This window comes from Rattus norvegicus, chromosome 8, assembly GCF_036323735.1.
Source record: "Rattus norvegicus strain BN/NHsdMcwi chromosome 8, GRCr8, whole genome shotgun sequence".
NCBI lineage: Eukaryota > Metazoa > Chordata > Mammalia > Rodentia > Muridae > Rattus > Rattus norvegicus.
The window spans coordinates 36,609,625-36,629,598 of NC_086026.1; the positions used below are offsets into that span (position 1 = coordinate 36,609,625).

General features: G+C 44.9%; 1 protein-coding gene across 4 annotated transcripts in view; it reads right to left on the reverse strand.

Moving 5' to 3' along the window:
- The window catches only part of Ntm (neurotrimin), a 990,153-nt gene extending 974,696 nt beyond the window's left edge, over nt 1-15,457 (reverse strand). The window contains exon 1 of one of the 4 annotated variants that reach the window (XM_039082005.2): nt 14,903-15,457. In XM_039082005.2, the coding sequence (XP_038937933.1) occupies nt 14,903-14,984 (82 nt within the window). In that variant the 5' untranslated portion in view covers nt 14,985-15,457. The remainder of the gene's footprint in view (nt 1-14,902) is intronic. The other 3 variants (XM_039082007.2, XM_017595865.3, XM_039082006.2) reach the window with 3 other exon arrangements.
- Nucleotides 15,458-19,974: the final 4,517 nt, after the last annotated feature.

A 19,974-nucleotide genomic window follows, 5' to 3' on the forward strand; every position in this document is an offset into this window, starting at 1 on the left:
ACCTTGTCCTTCCCCATGTCTTTGCCAGCAATTGGCTTTTCTATGACCCAATGTATATAAAGTGACACTAGGCCACTCCTGGCTCCTCTTTGTACCCATTCATTTATTTATTCTTGATAATGGATATCCTGAGGAGTGAGAAGTAGTGCCACTCAGTGATTTTCATGTGTGTCCTTAGCAGTGATGGATGGATCCACATGCCACCACAAAGGCAGCAGTGCTTTAAGCCTATGTGCATCTCATGTGCCTAAGAGCCATTTCTGTCTTTATTAATGAGAGCACAGACCTTCATACAGCACAAGAAGGGACCAGTTATTAGCATCCCTTTCCTCCGTGCTGGTCTTGATTTAATGTGTCTGTGTGTGTGGTGATCCTAAGTGAACAATGTGCTTCCTGTACCCCTTTATAACTAGAGAAGATAATGGGGCTACATTCTGGACCAAGGTAGGTTTGTGTGTGTGGAGATATGTATGTGCAGGAGTGTCATGGGTGGGCTTCCAGGGAACAGGAAGTCATCATGCCTTCTGCTTCATTTTCTTTATATTTTTCCTCACCCCAATGCCTGCCTCACACACGCTGCCATTTTTTGGCCCAGGAGTCAAATTCACACACAAAAGATCCAAGTGACAGGAAGGCCTGCAGCCCTGATGTTCAGGAATATCACAGCAGCTTTGAAATAGACAGGCAGAATATTTTTATAGTCAGAAGGATAACCTTATATCTTATTTAAGCTGCTTTTATTGAACAAGAGCTGAATCCAATCATAACGGATATTTTCAAATACGTTTCTCCTTCTTTAGTTTAAATGGGAGTAGAATTGGTCTTTCGAGACTCATTCTTTGCCTGTGCTCAGGACCTGCCCCTTTCCCACATACCTATATTCCCAAGGGACTTGTTTTGGCCAGACGACTCCTGACTCCTTTGTGTCCCCTTTACTGGCCTTTGTCCCCTGCATCGAGACAAATCTTTCTCAGCATCACCTTCTCAAACTGTCACCTCTCTTATCACCCTTCTTTCTATTTCCTCTTCCTCTTCTTCCTCATTTTCAACTTCCCTCTTTAACATGAATCCACTTAAAACCATTATTACATATTTCAACTTTACTTCTAACTCACACTTGATGGCTCCACCCAAAGAATTGTTTTCCCTAAGGGGATAGAATATAATTTATATTATTTTTAAAATTATGTATGTACATGTATCTCTGTGGTGGTATATGTCAGTATCCATGAAGGCAAGAAGAAGGCATCAGATCCCCTGGCCTGGAGTTACCTGGGGTTGTGAGCCACCTGAAAGGCATTCTTAGAACTGAACTTAGGTCCTCTGAGAGAATAATATGTGCTCTTCACCACAGAACCATCACTCCAGTCCACAATAGAGGACATCCTTAGGACTAAATGAGATGGGTTTTGATCATTTATTATGAGCTGGCATGACTAATAGTATGTAATCTTACATATCTTTGTACTTCATACTCTCCTGCCTTTCTGATTTTTCCTCTCTGTGTGCATGTTTGATTTTTCCTTGCCAATCATCATTATCAGAACTCTTCCACACTGCAGGTCTGTGATGTCCTCATTTCTGTCCATTCTCAACTCTCTCTTTGGGCAATTCACTGTAGCTGTGTTGAAGATTGTCTGTGGTCAAACCCAAGAACCTTTCCAAAGTCTCTGAACATCAGCAAAGCTCCTTGGAAACACACTATGAGGCCAAGCTCCACCAGAGTCACCTTCTTAAGCCCAGGTCTGAGCCTTAAATTAAGCCAGGAAGCAGCAGTCCTCTCTCTGGCTGAGTCACCCAGGAGCCCTGTCTGCTGCGGTGCTAGTTTGCTAATTTTCACCACGTTTTTTTTTCTGGGGCTCTCCATTCTTACACCCATGGCCTCCTGCCTAATTGGCAACATCCCTTAGGAAGTAGCCTTCTCTCTGAGCCTGTTCCCTTCCAATCCGCTAATCGCACAGTAATTAGGGTGTCATTTTAATGTTCTCAATAACTCCTACTACTGCCCTTAAAAATCTGATTGTGTTCCTGGCTAGTATACAATCTTCAGAATGAATTTTTTCCCTAGCAGCAAGTCTTTTATAAGAGCCATTCAAGGTGGGGGCAGGAGGATGACTTAGTGGCTAGCCTAGGCTATATGAGAGCTTGTCTCCAATACACACACACACACACACACACACACACACACACACACACAAACACACACAAAACCAAACAGAAACATTAAGAAAGAACCATTTATGTTCTGACCCCTGCCTATTTTTCTACTGGTGGCCATCTTTCCACCACCTCATCCTGCAACCCACACCTAGAAGAGATGATGTTGGATCCTGCATTCTTACCATGTTGACTTGCCTCTAGACTGAAATTTGCAGCTTCCTACATGTGTAAACTTCTGTTTTCTCACCCAGCTCAATCTCCTTATTTTTTTTTCTCTCAGCTTCAACATCACACCCTCTCAAATCTCCTGAACGTTACTGTGGTAAACCTTGCTGGCCTTTGTCCCAGATCCAACCACGCTGCAGCATAGTCATTGAGTATAAGAATTATGCCTGCCTGTTGTTTGCCTAACACACAGGTACTCTAAATAAACATTGCAATAACAGATGTAGGATAAGTCTAAGGAAGAATGTAGCCATACCATCAGCTGCAGTGTATGACTATTTAAGTAATAAATCTAGAAGATGTGGGGTCAGCATGTATGTTGCATTTCCAGATAATACAAAATTCATCAGGATTGAAAACCCTCTCAACAGAGTTAAACGGGATACACAAAGTACAGTAGAATTTCACCTAATAGAGATGCTCGCTATCAAGAAGCACAGAGGAGGTCTTGCATAGTTGGGAATCTTGCTCGTTGGGACAGTGCTCATTAGAAGAGGATTAGGGACAGCCTTTGTGTGAATCCAAAAGACAATGATATAAGGAAAAAAGACTAAAAGGAAGTTACAGGAGGATCAAGTTAACCTGGGTATTAGTACCCTACAGATTAGATTACACCAGGAAACATTTTCTGTGCTGATAACCTCTTCAAAGCTGATCGTTATCAGTAGGGACTTGTACAGAAGATGCTGATTGGAATGATTAGAGAAAGTAGTACATGCTAGGAAAAACAGAAGCCATGGAGGGGGATGTCATCTTTCAGAAAGTGTATCAGTGTAGTGTCCCACTAGTGTTCTGGAAGCTCTAAAAGGCAGAGGTGGTGGCTTTCATTAAAGATGTATTCAGTTGTAAGTAAAAGAATCATTATTTGCTGCCTTTAAAAGCAATCTCCAATGCAATAAGTACATGTGGATTTCATTTAATAAGGCAGTGAGCCCTATGGTTAGACCCAAAGATTCTTTCCTTGCTATCCTTGATGGATGTGACTATTCTTCCTGTTGTGGTCTGGCTGCTGGGCATCTAAGCAATGTAGAGAAAGGACATAACAAGTGTTAGAATGCTTGGGTCACCTAGAGGCAACCCCTGATGCCTCCTCCAGTCATTTGTGCTTGTATTCTATTGGTCTGGTTGCATTGCAAGTGCTTAGAAGATAATGCTAGGTAAAGGGATAGCTATTTATCCTCAAAGCAAGCTACAAGAGAATCAGGGAGATATTTTAAATAAGCACACTGCTGCCCTGTAAAAATGTAAGAGCATCATTTGTAGAGAAAGAATAGAATAGCCACGGAGAAGGTATCAAAGTGCCTGCTAGAGTAATGAAGTCTCTCCTTACAGAGTTTATCAGCTGTGAAAGAAGGTTAACATCAATTATTTTCACTGAACATCTATAATAAGGCATCTGTTTTTCCTTCTACACAGAGATGACTGGCCATGCCTTCACTGGCCAGTGCGTGGAGGGCAGAAGTCAGACCTGAACATCTGCTTGTAACAGTCTTCAAAAGTGATTGTGATAGGAAGCTAGAACGGGGTCTGTGGCTCAGGGAAGGAGGGACTGGTCACTGAAGAGCTCTAAGACTGCTGGGTAGGAATTGGGAACCATTATTCAAATGAGATCATTGCCTTGGGAAGCAGACAAGAAAGTGAAATGCCAAGGTGTCTCAGAACTCTAAGTCTGGGAAACAAACAAAACAAAACTCTAAGGTTTGATGATTAAAGTGTTTGATTCTGGTCAAGGTTTCAAGAGTACAAAAGCAATGAACAATGATGTCAAGGCATTTAAATCCTTCAGTCAAAATGTCTTCATCAAAAAGGAAGGAAAATGTAAAAATAAACTGTGAATTCTTATTTCTCTCCAGTGCTAGGAAAATGATTTGCCCATCTATTGGTGCTCGTGCGTTAAGGGAAAAGCCATTGCGCTGGTTGATTTTGTCTTCTTGACCCAAGCTTAGACACATCTGGGAAGAGGGAATATCGATTGATGAATTGCCTCCATCAGATTGGCCTATAAGGAAGTCTATGGTACATTCTCTTGATTGATGATTGATGTGGAACCAACTGTTGCTGGACAGGTGATCCTAATGGTGAACATTTCTGTCCAATGTGGTCGGAAATCAGGCTGTGCAAGCCATGAGGAGCAAGCCTGTAAGCAGCATTTCCCCATGTCTCTGCTTTAATCACTGCCTCTAGACTCTTGTCTTGGGTCTCTGCCTTGGCTTCCACTAATGATGGTCTATAACCCATAGACCAAACAAACATTTTACTTCTGAGTTTGCTTGTGGTGATGGTGTTTTATAATAGCTGTAGAAACCAATCTAAGACAGCCATCAGTCCTTGTCTGTGTTTGGATCAAGTTACACCTTAGCTTTATAGGAAGTGGATCAGATACCTTCATTGAGTGCCTAGCAGAGAGGGGGAGAGAGGTAAGGTATAATGAGGCAGGAAGAAAACCCCCTACCATTTCCTCTTCTCCATCTGAATACATCTGTGCAACCCCTTTGTTTTTGTTTTTTCTCTAGCTCTCTTGGTTCCTGCTGCCCCTTCTGCTGTGGGCACTTACTCAGGTGGAGAGAGCATTGATTCTGTGCCACACCTCCCTCACTGACCTATCTATTTCCCACTAGAAGAACTGGTTTCTGTTCTTCAGTAAATCCAGCCTGAAACAATGAATTCTGCAAAGATAGTTACATAGTTACCCATAACTCATGACTTATTATTAATAAGAGACAAAATTGATAATTAAAGCTAATGTTCAGACTGATTAGAGAGAAGTGTGGGCACAACACAGTGTGACAGCCACTGGGAGAAGCTCTATGGGATAACACACTTAGTGTCCAAAAAGTATTGTCAGGAAAAGCAATGGACAAACTTAGTAAGATGACCTTATCAAGGATACAGTTTGGAGTCAGGCCTATGCATACACAGCGAAAATACAAACACAGACGTAGCATAAGGAAGATAGAAATAACACTTCACTGTAGGCTAAATTGAGAATACTATATTGCAGTTAGAATACCAGAGGATGTCAACTCCTCTTTTCTTCCTTTTCTCATTTTTGTCTTCTGTCCATAATATAAAATGTCACTTTTGTCCCAGCCCCTGTACTAAGGGTGCTAGGAAAATAAGGCATCCTGTGCCCTCCTGGAGCTCACAGCCTGAAGGAAAAGGCACATGTAATTGAATAACTACACTAACATGCTATGGATGTTAAAAATAAGATTGAATACGCGTGTAATAGGACTATAGATAAAGAACAAGGCTATTCAAAGAGATACCTTGGCGCCCAGTTTGTCTTGAATTACTGACAATATTTTGAAATAGTCAAAGGCAGGTGGGGCCTGGGCACAAGCAGAGAGCAGTATCCACATGCGCCTAGGAGAACCAAAGGAAACTCAGAGGCTCTAAATGTGAACTGTAAAATATCAGGGATAAGAGAGATAAACTGAAGCTTATGTCTTCCATTCCTTGTCAACATACAGAGGGTCCATCCTGCTTGGACTTGGAGTGAGACATCATTTCAGCCTCAGACATTGTGAGAAAAGAATATTTTAAGAAGCTTATGGGGTAATCATACTGGCAATGTGGTTTGGTAGAAGCATGCTTCTTGGCAAGCATAAGACCTGGGTTGAGCCATCAGCACCACTGAAAAAAAGAAAGACATGTACAGAAGAATCACAGAGGAGCAGTCAGGGCCTGTTCTATGGAAGATTATATGACATAGAAATCGTGACATATTGAACCTCATGGAAAGACAATCGGGATGCAATCAGGCTTTCAAATATCTAAGAAACATTCATACAATAGAAAAATCAGATCAGTTCTGTGGACGGTAGATTAAGATGACCACCATACTAGGCATCTTTTTAGTATTAATGTATTTATTTAATCCTTTTAGCAACCTTACAACAAAAATCGTATAATTATTTCATTTTACTGAGAAAGTTATTGAGTCACAAAGAGGTTGATGACTCTGGAGCTGGGAATGTAGCTCACTGGTAGAGGACTTTCTTGGTGTGCATTGGTCTTGGTTCCTTCCCCAGTACCACAAGGAAACAGAAAACAGAGGTTGACTCAAATGCCGCAGTTCTTAAGGTAAGACATGGCCAAGCTAAAGTTGGTCCCAAGCCAAACCAAGGACAAGAAAGTTATAATGATGTTCTACAGAAAATGCCTGAAGTCTCCAGAAAATAGAGCTTCCCTCTATTGCATACCTTTCTTCCCATCTTACCTGAAATCCAACATTTAAACCAGTAGATGGTCGGAAGGAACTTTTTCATTTTGCATTATTGGGAACAGATGCTGGGAACCCCCAGCAGCTGCATTGAGGAGGTGTCAGAGATCAAAGGGAAGGGTTGAATAAATCATACTGGAAGTCCCTCTAGGCTTGAACTAGTTGTGATTCTAGGGTTGTCTGACACAGCAGGGTGAATTCTTTGGGGCACCAGATGGTTGTGTGGGTTACCCAGTGACGAAGCTTGGCTCCAATCTGCGCAGTAGTTCTGTAACCCATGTGCCTCTCAGAACTGCTGAGTCCATCAGAAAACAAACAAGCTTTTGCTCCTGCACGGCCTGCAGAAATTGACCAGGCATAGAAAGCAGAGCCAACATCACAGTATTGTAACAAATGAAGCCCCAAGACTGCTGTGATTTGTTGAGGATGAGTTTCCCTTGACCCGGGAAGGAGACAGCACCTGAGAATCACTGAGTGATTTCTCAGGAAGCTCCATCCTTGTCTTTGAAAGAGCTTTATCCATGACTAACTGGTGCTTGACCCCCTCCAAGTCCATCTTAAAGACATCCATTCTTGACCTTCGCTCAAAGGCTTCCTGAAGTTTTCTTGCAAGAAGCCTTAGAGATGGGTCAATTAGGAGTTATGGTAATTCCTTCTTCCTTCTGCCTGCAAAGCTTTAACTGGTTTATCTTATCATTGCATGCTGAGTATGCTTTACAGGTACATAAATACACCCTTGTATTGGCAGATACTATCTGACACGTGACTCCGCATTGTAGAGTTTGCATGCCCATGCACATCACCTGCAAGCTCTGCCTGTGTTCACCCATCTGTGACAGTTTGTATTCCCAGGCAGAAACTAGTTGTGAGCATTTTCTTTCAGTACCACTACCTATCAATAACTACACTCAAAAAGACTATTTGGAGGACTGTGAGATGTAGAGTTTGGAATGAAACTTTAAGATCCTCTGGTCCAGCTTCTTTATTTTAAATTGCAAAGAACGGAGTCCCTCTGGGGTAGTGTCTAACCCAGGGGTGCAGAGCTGGTTTGAGAGCTATTTTGAGATGGCTTTTTAGGTGTCTTTTTTTTAGCAATGCTCTGAATTAAAACTGCTTAGGGATGATGTTAAATTGTCAGTGTTGAGTGAGATCGTAGGGAGATTCTGAACCACCTGGTTTGGGGCAAGGTCTGAATGTTGGCATTGGTATAAAGCATTCTGGGTAACTAGAATGACTAGCCTAGAGTTGGCAGATATTGAACACAGATAGAGACTGAGGACCTGTCTTAGTTCCTATCTGCTGAAGGTCTTTGTGGCTTCTAAGACAGGAGAAGAATTGCTCTAGGATACTGGGCTTAAAAGAATTATGGGCCAGGAGAAAGGTTTGTCCCACTCCAATAGTCACCAGTTCCATGGAAGGTGGGAACATAGGCAAGAACACTCCCCCTACTGTGCTCGGGCTGCATGGTGAGGCAGGGACTGAGCATAGGAGAAGCTCACCATTTCTCTGGACATACAGAGCTGGAAATCCAAGCAGACATATTAAGAAACAATGGGTATATAGAACAACCATGCAAGGCGACTTTCCAAAGAGTATAGAGTAACAGAAGAGAACAAATAAACGTCTTCAGTTAATGAAGCATTTGGATTACTTTGGAAACCTAAATTAGGGGAGGTTGACAATGTAACAAGTAAGTTCTTAAAGAGAAAGAAATGTGCATCCCGTAAGAAGCCAAAGGAATAGTCTAGCTGTTGGAGGCAAGTAACCCCTGGCCTTATCACGAGTATTCTCTCTTTACCATCTTGAACTCTTTCGTGCTGTGCAGAAACCAGGGCATAAAGGAGGGAGTCTGGCTGCACTAGGTGGCAGTGGTGTCAACAGTCATCAATTACTCAACAACAAAAACCAGGAGTCACATGACAAGTTGACTTTCATCTGCTTCCAGCTGCATATACTGGACGACAAACAAGATTTCCAGAAACACCTTCTTGACCAGAGCATCACTAACAAAGGTAAGATCTGTCTCTGATCGGCAAGGACGCAGATCCATGGTGTGGAGTGCATAGCCTTTCTCAGTGCTTCCTCAGGTAAAGACTAAAGGATGGGTACTTTTGTGCCTTGCTCCTACCATCATTTGCACAGAAGGCCTGACACTGCACTCAGTCACTTACTTCGAGGGTACCGCTTCAAGACAAGACAGAACTGTGAGAGGTTTCTGGTCTTGGGCTCACTTGATTTGTTCACTGGAAGAGCCCTAGCTCTTTCAGTTCATCATGAAGCACAGTAGGTGCTCAACAAACACTTCTTGATGATTGGACCAATGGGCTGAGAGTGTGGTACCACTTCCCAGAATACACAAGTGAAGCCGAAACAGGCTGGTCTTTTGATCAGTCTTTATTATTGCAAAGGCCAATGTTCTCAGAGAAGCTAAAAATAAAAGGCGACAGAAAAAAAATCGAGCTTAGTAACCTAAGATGTTCTCAGTGGCAGGAGTGAAGAATCTGTTTTCCAATATTTGAATCTGAGCTTGACAGTCTCCCTTGAAATCCTCTCTTCTCGGTGATGAAAATTCGAGTCTTTGTTGGTTTGTTTTGCAGTTTGCAAATGTCTTACAGAGCTCTTCTGGCAGGGCTTCTGTTTTCCTTCTTGCAAATAAACAAAAGGCCATACCTTTAATATGACTTACATAAGGGATATTCTGTGATCGCCTGCTGTGATTTCAGAAGGAGAGAAGGTGAGTTGAGGAAAGGGCTGGGAAAAAAACAGGTCCAAGGCAAAGTGTAAATACAGATGGGGAAGATCAAAACGGGAAGCAGGCAAGTAAGCTGGGTATGGAAACCAGAGTGTCGGAGGAACTCAACAGCTGAAAGGACATAGTCAACAGCATCCCAGACACTTCCCCTGGGGATGGATGAACTTGTTCATCTGCCCTCCTTCTCCACTGCTCTGCCTCAGGATTTGGGCTCTAGTGTGCTGGGAAGATAGCCTCCCCCCTCCTTCTAGGCAAGCCTGTAGGAAGCAGAGCAACCCCGGCCAGCTTGACCTAGATCTGTCAACTGATCATTCCAAAGAAGGGAATGGGGGGGGGGACGAAAGGAAGAAGGGAAATGGAAAGCATGTAGAACAGAGAAAGGAGAGCTGGAAGAGAGAGAGAGGGAGAGTAGCCAGAGAGGTTGGGGGTAGTGTGATTGAACTCACATACAGCAGGAGAGTCAGAGCAGACTTAATCCTGAAGACAGCATAAGTAAAGAAACTACAGGGAGAGGAAATACAAAGTTTCCACACACAACTGACCAAAATCAGTCCAAACAGGGGCTCTGATTTAGAATAGAGTAGCACCTCCCAGCTACCCAGAGCTCTGGCTCCTATCCTTCTCCACGATTCCTGCCCTGTGTTCACAAATGTATGGGGAGACCATGTATTCTAGAGACCATGTCTCCCCCCCACACACACCAATACATCCTCCAGCGCCGTGGAGAAGCCCCACAGGATAGAGGAGAGTCTGCGGAGACACATGAGACAGTGTCTACCCAACCTGCAGCCACCAGCTACCTTATGTTCGCATGTTTCAATTTTTATGTTTAATTTGTTTTTATTGAATTTCAAATGACTATAGACATAAAGTAAACATGTAACAGGCCAATGGAGCAGAAAGGAAGGAAACTGCATAAGTACCACCGGTCTCAGCATGGAGTTCCACTTAGCACCACATGTTTGGAGCGTTACAAGCATTAATGAGTCCTTACAACACCCAGGGGAGTCGCTCCCCAGCCTGTCAGGCAGGTGGGGAGACAGGCTCTTGGAGGGAAATATTTATTTACCCTCTGGATAACACACAAAAATATTGAGACCAGATATGCTCAGGTTCCCAACTGAGCTGGACTTAGGTCGCTAGGATGGCTGGACACCTGGAGGCAGGGGATTTGAAGTCTGCAAGGCCTCTGATGTCACTGAGCAAGAGGCCAAGGACTCTCGGCAGCAGCAAAATGCTTGGCAGACAATCACATCCCAGGCTTGCCAGTCTTGTCCAGAGGGTGATTTACCAGGAAGGGTCATCAAGAATATTGCAGATCTTTCTAGCAGTGCTTCCTGAATGTGACCGACTCACAGACTCACACATTCTGCAGCTTTTTGGCATATTGTAGACTCATTTCAGTCCAAGAGATAACTTGGTTTGTCTCACCCATCTATGACACTCGGCCAGAGGCAATATTGGTCATTGTCCCCCTATCTGCAGCACTGTACATATGTGGCAAAGAGATCCCGGGGAGTTGCTAGAAGGAAAGCTGAATTGGCATTTCCCTCCCTTCCCAGGAACCTAGAAAGTTTTGTTGTTATTGTGATTGTTGTTGTTGCTGCTGCTGCTGCTGTTTTTCCTAAGATAGGGTTTCTCTGTGTAACAGCCCTGGCTGTCCTGGAGCTCTCTATAGGAAGGCTGGCCTGGAACTCATAGAGAGCCACTTGCATTTGCCTCCCGAGTGCTAAGTTTAAAAACATGGATGACCATGCCCAGGCTTAGTACAGTTTTAGTTACTTTCATGGACCATGTCATTGAAACCTGTGCTGAAGGAAAAACTTCCTACAAAAGAAGGGAAACCGGGGCACTAGCCATTAGCATGATGGCTAATAAAAGGGATTCTTACATTTCTGCTTTGCTTTAAAAGAAAAAAGCAAAAAAAAAAAAAAAAACAAAACAAAAAAAAAAAAACAAACAGTAGTAGAACCAGGTTGCACCTGAAAACTCTGTGACTAAAGCTGCAGTTCCAAGAATGTCTTTCATTCATCTACAAGGCCGGTTGCTCCTGGCTGGTAGGGTGTGGCTGCCTGACATCCTTGAGGAAATGTTCAGAGGCTCAGACTTTGGGTAGTGCAGTCTCTAGCAGGAAGAGTAGAAGGGAACTGTCTAGGTAGCATTCCATACCTTAGACCATGAGCCTCAAGAAGGCAGCTCCAAACATGGCAGTCATGATCCATTTTCTGGGGCTCCCCTCTCACCCATAAACTTCTGGTCATGTTTCCAAGTGTGTGCAGTTCCCACAGCAGGCCCTCGGTCTCATCACCTCCAATCGATTATTACATGTTGCCAGTGAGGGCTATTTGGTCTCATCCACCTCCTTCCCATCTCAGAACTGCCCAGCTCGGATGCTGACGCAAGCCACATGCTTACTGTGAGTGCACACAAGGAAGTTAGAGGATCTGCCTACCGGCATGGTGCCCACAGCCCCAGCTGCAAGCTAAGGACAGTGTGAAGTGAGCCTCTTCCCCCCCCTCCGTCAATTCTGAATTTCCAACGAGCAGGTATCTTGATGTGGGATCTGAGAGGAGAATTAGGAGAGTTGGAAAGGAAAGGAACCTCACTCATGGAAAGGTGTTGAGTGGAGCCATGATCCCAGAAAAGAGAAATGTTTGGTTGCTAGAGAGAGAAAATCTGCAGTGCGCCCAGCCATTTGCTTTCAGAACCTCTGCTGGTGGAAGGTGGGCAGCGTGCTGGAAAAGAAAGGGCCCAATCCTGCTTCCTCGGTCTAGTCTCCAGAAAGAGCTGCTTCTAGTTAACCAACCCTTGTGCTTCTCAGGGCACACCCCAGGGAGCTAATCAATGCCTCCCCTGCCTCTCAGTCCTGTCACAGAAATCATTTTGACTCCCCTAAAACCCCTATCTCCCTAAACCGGATCACTGTTGCTGCTGGGTTGGGGGGGGGTGGGGGTGGGGATAGACCAGGAAGGGTGCCCTTAACCTACCACTAGTGCCATACACCTTTCCAAGAGGCAAGAAACCCAGAAGTAGCAGCCGTGGGAAGAGTCATCTTAAAACAAAAACAGAGGAGAAGAAAAAATTGCCTTGGGATGTGCGCTGCATTCTAACCAGTCCTACTGGGTCAATGCAATAGGGGAGGATTATTACAGGCAAGACCTGGGCTGCCTCAGTAATTCTGTAAGTTTGATAAGAGATAGCTGGCAGCCTCTGCTTCCTTCCCCGAAAGGAAAACAGACATCACCTTTGCCGTGTCCCACTGGCATGTGGTATGGGGTCTCTAGGGGTCACACTGTCTTAAAATTGAGCAGCCTTGGAAAGCTATTTAGAAGTCCCTGGATGCAGCCAGCGCAAATAAAGCTATCATTCTCCTTGGGAAATTTGGAATTTGGTAGAAGGGGACCAGATCTGAGATACGCCTCTCCCCACCCTCCTCCTACAAGATGTGAACAAGACTAAAAAAAAAAAAAAAATTCATTCTTCACCTGGGGAAATAGGTTGCTTTCTACTTCTCTATTTGGGGCTATTTGAAGTCTGAGCAAATATTATGCTTCTCTGCATTTATTTCTAATGAAAAGTTATGCTAATTTATATGTAAATTCTGTTTGGCCCTGGGGCTCCTGGCATGTAGCCAATGGGGCCGCTGATGGTGGGATGTGTCAGTTGTCTCCAGGTTGGTGTTATAAGCAGGACAGAGGCTCTCAAGACAGGTGACAGTTACCAAAGGCATGGGTCTTCCTCTCCTATTCTCTGACACCTCACCCAATACCTTGCCTAGCTAGTTGTCATTTCTGCTGTCAGAAGGCAAGGAAGTGTTTCCCTGAGGAGGCCTGGTCTTGAACTCAATTTCCCTATGGCCAGTGTTAGGACTGCAGACTCAGTTTGTGAAATCCTAGGTGCCCGGAATAAGCAGAGTGCACGCATACACACACACACACGCGCACACACACACTCAGACACTGATCCTGCCCCATATTACGTAAGAGGAGTCAAGCGAGGATGCCTCTAGACTCCTTTTACTTCTGCATTCCAGTGCCCAGGGCTCAGGACGGAGGGCTCAAAGGTTAAGTGTGACAGTCTCATGGATATTCCTGCAGGATCTTCCACTCTAGACCTTCATATCACGGGCTAATTCTTCCTTTCTTCCTTCCTTTCCTTCGTAAGCCACAGTTAAGATGCACACCATTTGCATTTGATTCTTTTTTTCCAGCCTGGTCCCTCCGTCCACCTCATGTAGATCTGCAGAGGACAGGGTCTATCACTCAGAAAGGGGTCAGAGGGACTAGAGCTTAGGATTCTTGGCAGGATCATGAGAACTCTGTAAGGCACTGGAAGCAGAGGAGGAGGCAGCCCTGGGACTCCCATCCCTTTTCACTCTGCCAGAGAGAACTTTTCTCTGGGGATGCAACTGCATAGGATGGAGAGCCTTGCCTCCCCCCTCCCTGCGTCAGTCTCCAAGCCTCTTGGAGAGCCTTGCAGGACCGAGCCTGTCAAAGTTTCCTGGCCTGTCTCAGTCTCTGAGTTCCAACATCTTTAAGAGTGATGGGGAAACCTAGAACACTCGTCCCCCTCCCCCAACGATGGAGGGGGAGGCAAGCCTGGTTAGCCGCTAACTTCATGTCTAGGATGGAGTCGCAATGGGAGGACTGACACAAGGGGTAGGGACCACACAGTGCAGCAAATGGACTCGAGGTGGAAGCAGATTTTTCAATGCACCTGAAATGAGCAGAGCAAACACTGAAGAAAACCTGGTCAGAGAGCAAGCCAGCCTCAGCAACTGCAGCCTGGCTTCGCCGCCGCCAATAAGTAGACCGAAAATTAGCATTCGCCTCTTAGTGCCTCTGTCCTTTCAACTTAGAAAGGCTTTCCTGAATTCCAGAGCCCACCGCAGCCGGCTGCCGCTCGCACAGCCCTTTATCTGCTCGAAACGCCCACCCCTACCCAGCCCCGCCACAAACACACCCCCAAACAGATTCAAAACTAACAGTTGTTCAGGCTTCTGCGAAAGGATTTATTCTCCGAAGCCAGACCGCTGGCCAGCACCTTCCAGGAGGTACCCGATTGTTTCCATCCTGCCTTTCCACCCGCTTTGCTCCTTTTGGAAGCTTTGCAAGTTCACTGGCCAATATTTAAAGTTTCCTCCCGTAATTTCTTCCCCAGTCGCATAAGCAGCACATTCGCAACCCCGCTGCCCTCCCCATCTGCGCCGATCCCCTGCGTACATGTGTGCTGGGCTGTGTAAGTGTGAAAGATGTGCATGAAGCTAGGGAGCCACTGCACAGCCACGGACCCAAGGGGAGCAGCAGAGACACGTTTTTACTTATGCACATACAGTCCCCCATTCCGGTAGCAGCCAGAATCAAATCAATATTCTCTCAGCCTGGTCGGGAGAATGAAGTCCCAGCCATGCTGGTTAAAACGGTCGTTCGCGCTTCCACCTGCAAACCGCGCAGCAGAGCAGACCCCGGGAGCCTGCAAACGCTTGCAGCACAGGGTACCATTCCCGAGGCTGCTGTAGGCAAATGAAAAGCCAGTCTTACCTTGGAAGAGGCACAGAGCAGCCAGCCCCGTGAAGATTGCCCACGAGATAGAATTGTGCATTTTTGCCTGGATGGTTTTCATATTTTTCTTCTTTTTCTTCTTTTTTGTCAGGATCGGTTTTTTTTCTCCCTCTTTCTTTCCTTTTTCCTCCTGATAGATTGTGTTGCTCTCAAGCTAGTCCGAGGAGATTTAAATCCACTGTTTTGCTGAAGGACACAACAAGGAAGCCGAGGGCGAGAGAGAGTCTGACTTCTCCGTAATTATCTCCACTCATACTCTGGCACTGAGGCACATTGTACAATCTGGCCCTGGACAGCCCTCCTACAAGCTGCAATCATTGGTTCTAATCCAAGGATTGACAGAGCTACAACACGCGCGCGCGGGCACACACACACACACACACACACACACACACACACACACACACACACTCAGGAATCATTTGCTGGGCAAATCAAGCTGATTAAAGAGACAGGAGCCTGGAGAGATGGAATGATAAATGCCACTTTTGCCCCTTGTATATTACTTTCATTTTTTAAACTGACAGTCAGCAGAGCCCGGAGCATCCAAAAATCCTCTTCCTCTGGTGTTCCCCGGGCCCCCTGAACTTAGACACACTTTGCAGTGGAAAAAAAAATCCCATAGCCAACATGGCTCGCAGGAAATTTTAAAGGGGCGTTTTCATGCTCTGTGAAACTTGCAAGAATGAGTCAAATTCTATTTGTTGGTTCTTATTTTCCCTGAGCGGGAAGTATCATTCAGTGACAGATCTTTCCTCTCCTTCTCTTCAACCTTTCTGGGTAGTCACTTTGAAAATAATAAATAACTTTCTGTTTTCCTCTCCTGTCATTCTTCCTTCAGAGAGCCTGGATCCCTCCCATTTTTCATTCGCCTTATTTCTTTAAAGTCACCTGTGTTAGACGATCCCAAGCCAAGGGATAAAGTATCTAGAATTTGGAAAGACAGCCCACTGTTAGATTATAGAAAACTGTCTGAGCATGAGCAAGATTCCTGCTACACGGGCTCAATCTACCGTCCCTCAAAAGCCTACTGTCAGTTTCTGTATTTTAACCTTCAGCGAGACAGATTTAAGTTAGATACACTGAAGGACTGTCAGACTGCTGCTTTGTGTGTTGTTATTAAACGTCCTCAGACTGTTGGAAACATTTATCTCCTTGTTGATGCTTAAGAAAGGAAATCAAACAGATAGATAGATAGATAGATAGATAGATAGATAGATAGATAGATAGATAGATAGCTTTTTCAGAGTCCTAATTCTAAGGATTAGGAAGCTCAATTTTGGCTACACCATATGGAAACAGGTTCTATATTCTGAACAAAAGAAAACCCGAGCCCCTTGCTGATGCTCACCAATTCATTTCAGCACATATTTTAGATTTTTCCTCCAGACTGTCACTGCCAATTATACTTTCTGGTGATTCCAATAGAATTGTTAACATATATTCTAGATCTGCTGTAGACTAGAGCACTTACTGCCTGTTCATATTTATGGGCACAAAGGTGAAATTAAAATGGTACCAAGACTTTGGGCCCATCCTAGAGGCTCATTCTTCTTGCTTATTAGGTTTCTATGTGAGCTTCCTCTGGCAGTGGGCAGTCTAAGACCCTGAGCTCTGGGTCCCAAAGCATCTTTCTTGCTCCACACAGATCCAGGCCAGAAGAAGATCCCTTTAGCTCTCCAAGCCTTGGCCTTTGGCCTGTAAAATCAGAGAGTTGGAGATCACAGCCAGTGCCTCTTGCTACTATATTTAAAGGTGTTTTGTCTCTCTTCTTCTGCTATTAAATTCTAATTCACATGTCCATCCAAATGCCCTTGTGTTATGAGTTTTTCAGGACAAGAATCTTATCTTGGGTTCTTTTGTACAAGGCTCTGCATGGTGACATGTGTAATTAAATGCACCAGGGCAGCTGGGACAGCAGGTGACAGCAGTGCAGAATGGTCAGCAAGAGGATTCCTTTTTCCTCTTCCTACTTCTTTCCAGGATGATGACAAAGACTCAGAGTCACCGAGAGTGTTCAGTGAGTGGAAAGGAAGAGACATCAACATGTGTGGGTTTCCTCGGTCGAACTGCACAAAGCCACATACTTAAGTGATTTTTACTATTCTCCCACACATTCAACAACAGTAAGAAAGTAACCATCATTATTCACTGAGCCTCTGTGAGGTGCCAGGTAAAACATGCAGCTTTTCTTGCATTTTCTCATTAAAGCTTTGCAGCCTACAGAGCAGTGATCCATCATTATTCCTCCGCCCATTTTATGGATGAGGATGTTGAGGCCCAGAAAACACTTCCCTACAGCCTACACTCTTCTTAAGAAATAGAGCCTGGGTTTGAATTTAGTTCTTTGTGTCTTAAATCAATCACAAAACTGAAATTCTACACTGGGAGTTCTGTGAGGGAGTCAAATGGATAACAGAGATTTCTTATATTTAAAAGCTTTTCCTATTTTAAAGGCAGTGAAGTTCTAATTAACACATGCAAAATAACAGGCATATTAGGATAGAAAATGTACAAAACACCACATATTGCTTTAAGTTTTAATAGACTTGCCTGTGGTTGCCTCTCGCGATTCTGTCACCCAGCACCTGGTGAGTGACTTTTCTATGATTGCTTTCTAAAGTTCTTGGGAGAGCTGGGGAGTCATGATACGCCTTGAGGGGGACATAGAAAGAGTGGATCAATAGCACAGGGAAGAATCCTCTAGGCGGACGATGTCATAAATTAGAACTTAGAGTTAGCGGCACAAAGGACATGTCTGAGATCTTCCCTCGCACTCTGCTGTGACGTAATGAATTTCTTTTTTTAAATTGAAATAAAATCAGACCTAGGCCTGTGCCTGAGCCTAGGCAATACTTTCCTCAGAGCAGACATCAGTGTAACCTTCAGTGGTGAAGGGCGGGCAAGCTGAACACACACTAGTTATCTTCCAAGTAGCTTCGTTATTCTTAATTTATAAAAGAATTTCATATGTGAGTACTGTATTGACATCACTTCTATCCCACCTTCTCCCACTTTTAAATTCTTGAGTGTCCTGTGCCCATCCCACTCCCTCTCATATATATCATGGACACACACACGCATACACACATGCACAGACACACACCTGCTGTGTACCTTTGGTGTCGCTCACCTGTACATATGTTTAGTGCTGGCCACTTGAGACTGGATATCCTATTAGGGAGTTCATCCCTAGGGAAGATCAAATTTTCCTCTCTTAGCCACTCCTCAATATCTGAGGTTGCTCATCTAGGGAGGGGCCCTGTAAGATTGGAGGCAGTATGAAACCTGGTGTTGTCACTACTCTGGTGTCATTTAGGTGGCCATGTTGCTAAGATTTTATAGGTGCAGCCCCATGTCATATACAGAAAACACTGTGTCAGAGCAGACATCCCCAACCTCTGACTCTTATTCCTTCTGTCCCCTTTCGATGATGTTCCCTAAGATGTGGGTGTAAGGATCCTATTGTAGATTCGGGGATGCACACTCCATAGGCTTTGTTCTCTGCATTTTAACCTGTTGTGGATTTCCGGGATGCCTTCCGTCTGCTGCCAAAGGATTCTTTGATGAGGGAGTGAGAGTGACTCTTATCTATGGCTATCCGGACAGATATTTTGAATGCAGGTGGGATTTACTGCTGTTTGGGAAAGTGGCGATTGTCAGAGCACAGAGCCTAGGGTTGTGTCTCTCGAGGTTCACAACCCAGATCAGCCCCACCCCTCCAGGGGCTATGGGACTCCTTTGGTGATATCCCAACTCCACATCTGTCATCTACAACAAGAGTAATTACCCCTCCGTCCAGCCATAGCACATATCACAGCCACCAAGTCATTTTCATTTATTTTGCTATTTTAACCAAATTGAGACTGATGTGGTGGGGCACCTACAGTGGAAGGAGCAATCAGGACCTGGGAATGGCGTCTCTCTGGGATAGTAGCTTCAGAACAGGGCTGCCCTTTCAGTGAGTCGAAACATATTCCTAAGGGATTCTGGATCCAGCTGGGATGGAATCCCTTGCTGTCAAAGCCCAGTATCCAAAATGTGCTCCCTCTCTCTGAACTCAAATTTATCACATCCAGTAAATTTTTTTCCAACAGCTTTCACATTTGGTGAAAGCACACGGTTAACCTCTCTGAGAGAAGGTACTTTCTCCTTTTCTTTGTTGTGAAGGGCGGCCCCAGTCGCCGGCAGACAGACCTATGAGGTAGCTCAGTTTGGTGTTACCATTGGCAGATGGGATCCTGCTTTACTTCAGGGAGGATCGCATCTGACCAGCTTCAGGTTTTACTGAGAGGAGTCACGTGGATGGAATCTGTTTTCTGCGCCCCCAACCCCTCTCCCCACCCTCCGTTTGTGTCTCAGATCTATTGGGATGTATGGCCTCAAATAGCCAGCCACCTGACCCTGTCATCTTGGGGTGGCCTGTGTCTCTGTTAGGGATTTCGGTGAATCGAGACTCTGACTGATGAACCTCTGATTGAGGGATGTTGTGATTGGAAGGGAGTCTTGGAAGTCTCTGCTCCTTACTTCACAATCAGGGAGTCGAGAACATCTATCTCATCAGGACTGCGGGGTGCACAATGATCCTTGGGAGTCACCACATTCTTACCATGTATCATTTGTGCTCCAGGCCATGAGTCAGTGCCTCTACAGAGGAGGGTGTGTAGCCTGAAGCCGAAAATCAGCGCCAGGAAAAGGCACCTTAAATTTTAGGCAGAAAGATGATCAGTTCCACCTGCACTCCTTTGAGGTTTAGAGAACTTGAACATGGGGAAGATTTTTCGCTCTTCGCAGATACAGAAGGAAGGGGCGTCGGAAACCAGGAAGGGGAAACAGATGAGGTCTTTAACTTCCAAGGAGAGGGCAGCCGGCACTGTGCTCCTTAAACCTTTCATCGTCAGGTAGCTTAAGATTCCGCCCAGTGTGGGATGAACTTCTACAAATAGGGATTGATTCTCTGCAAACTGCCCCCACGCACACCTGTCACCTTAGGCCACGGCAGACAATAAGTCCAGGAAGGTCACTGTGAGACCCGGCTGCCCTGCTGTCCA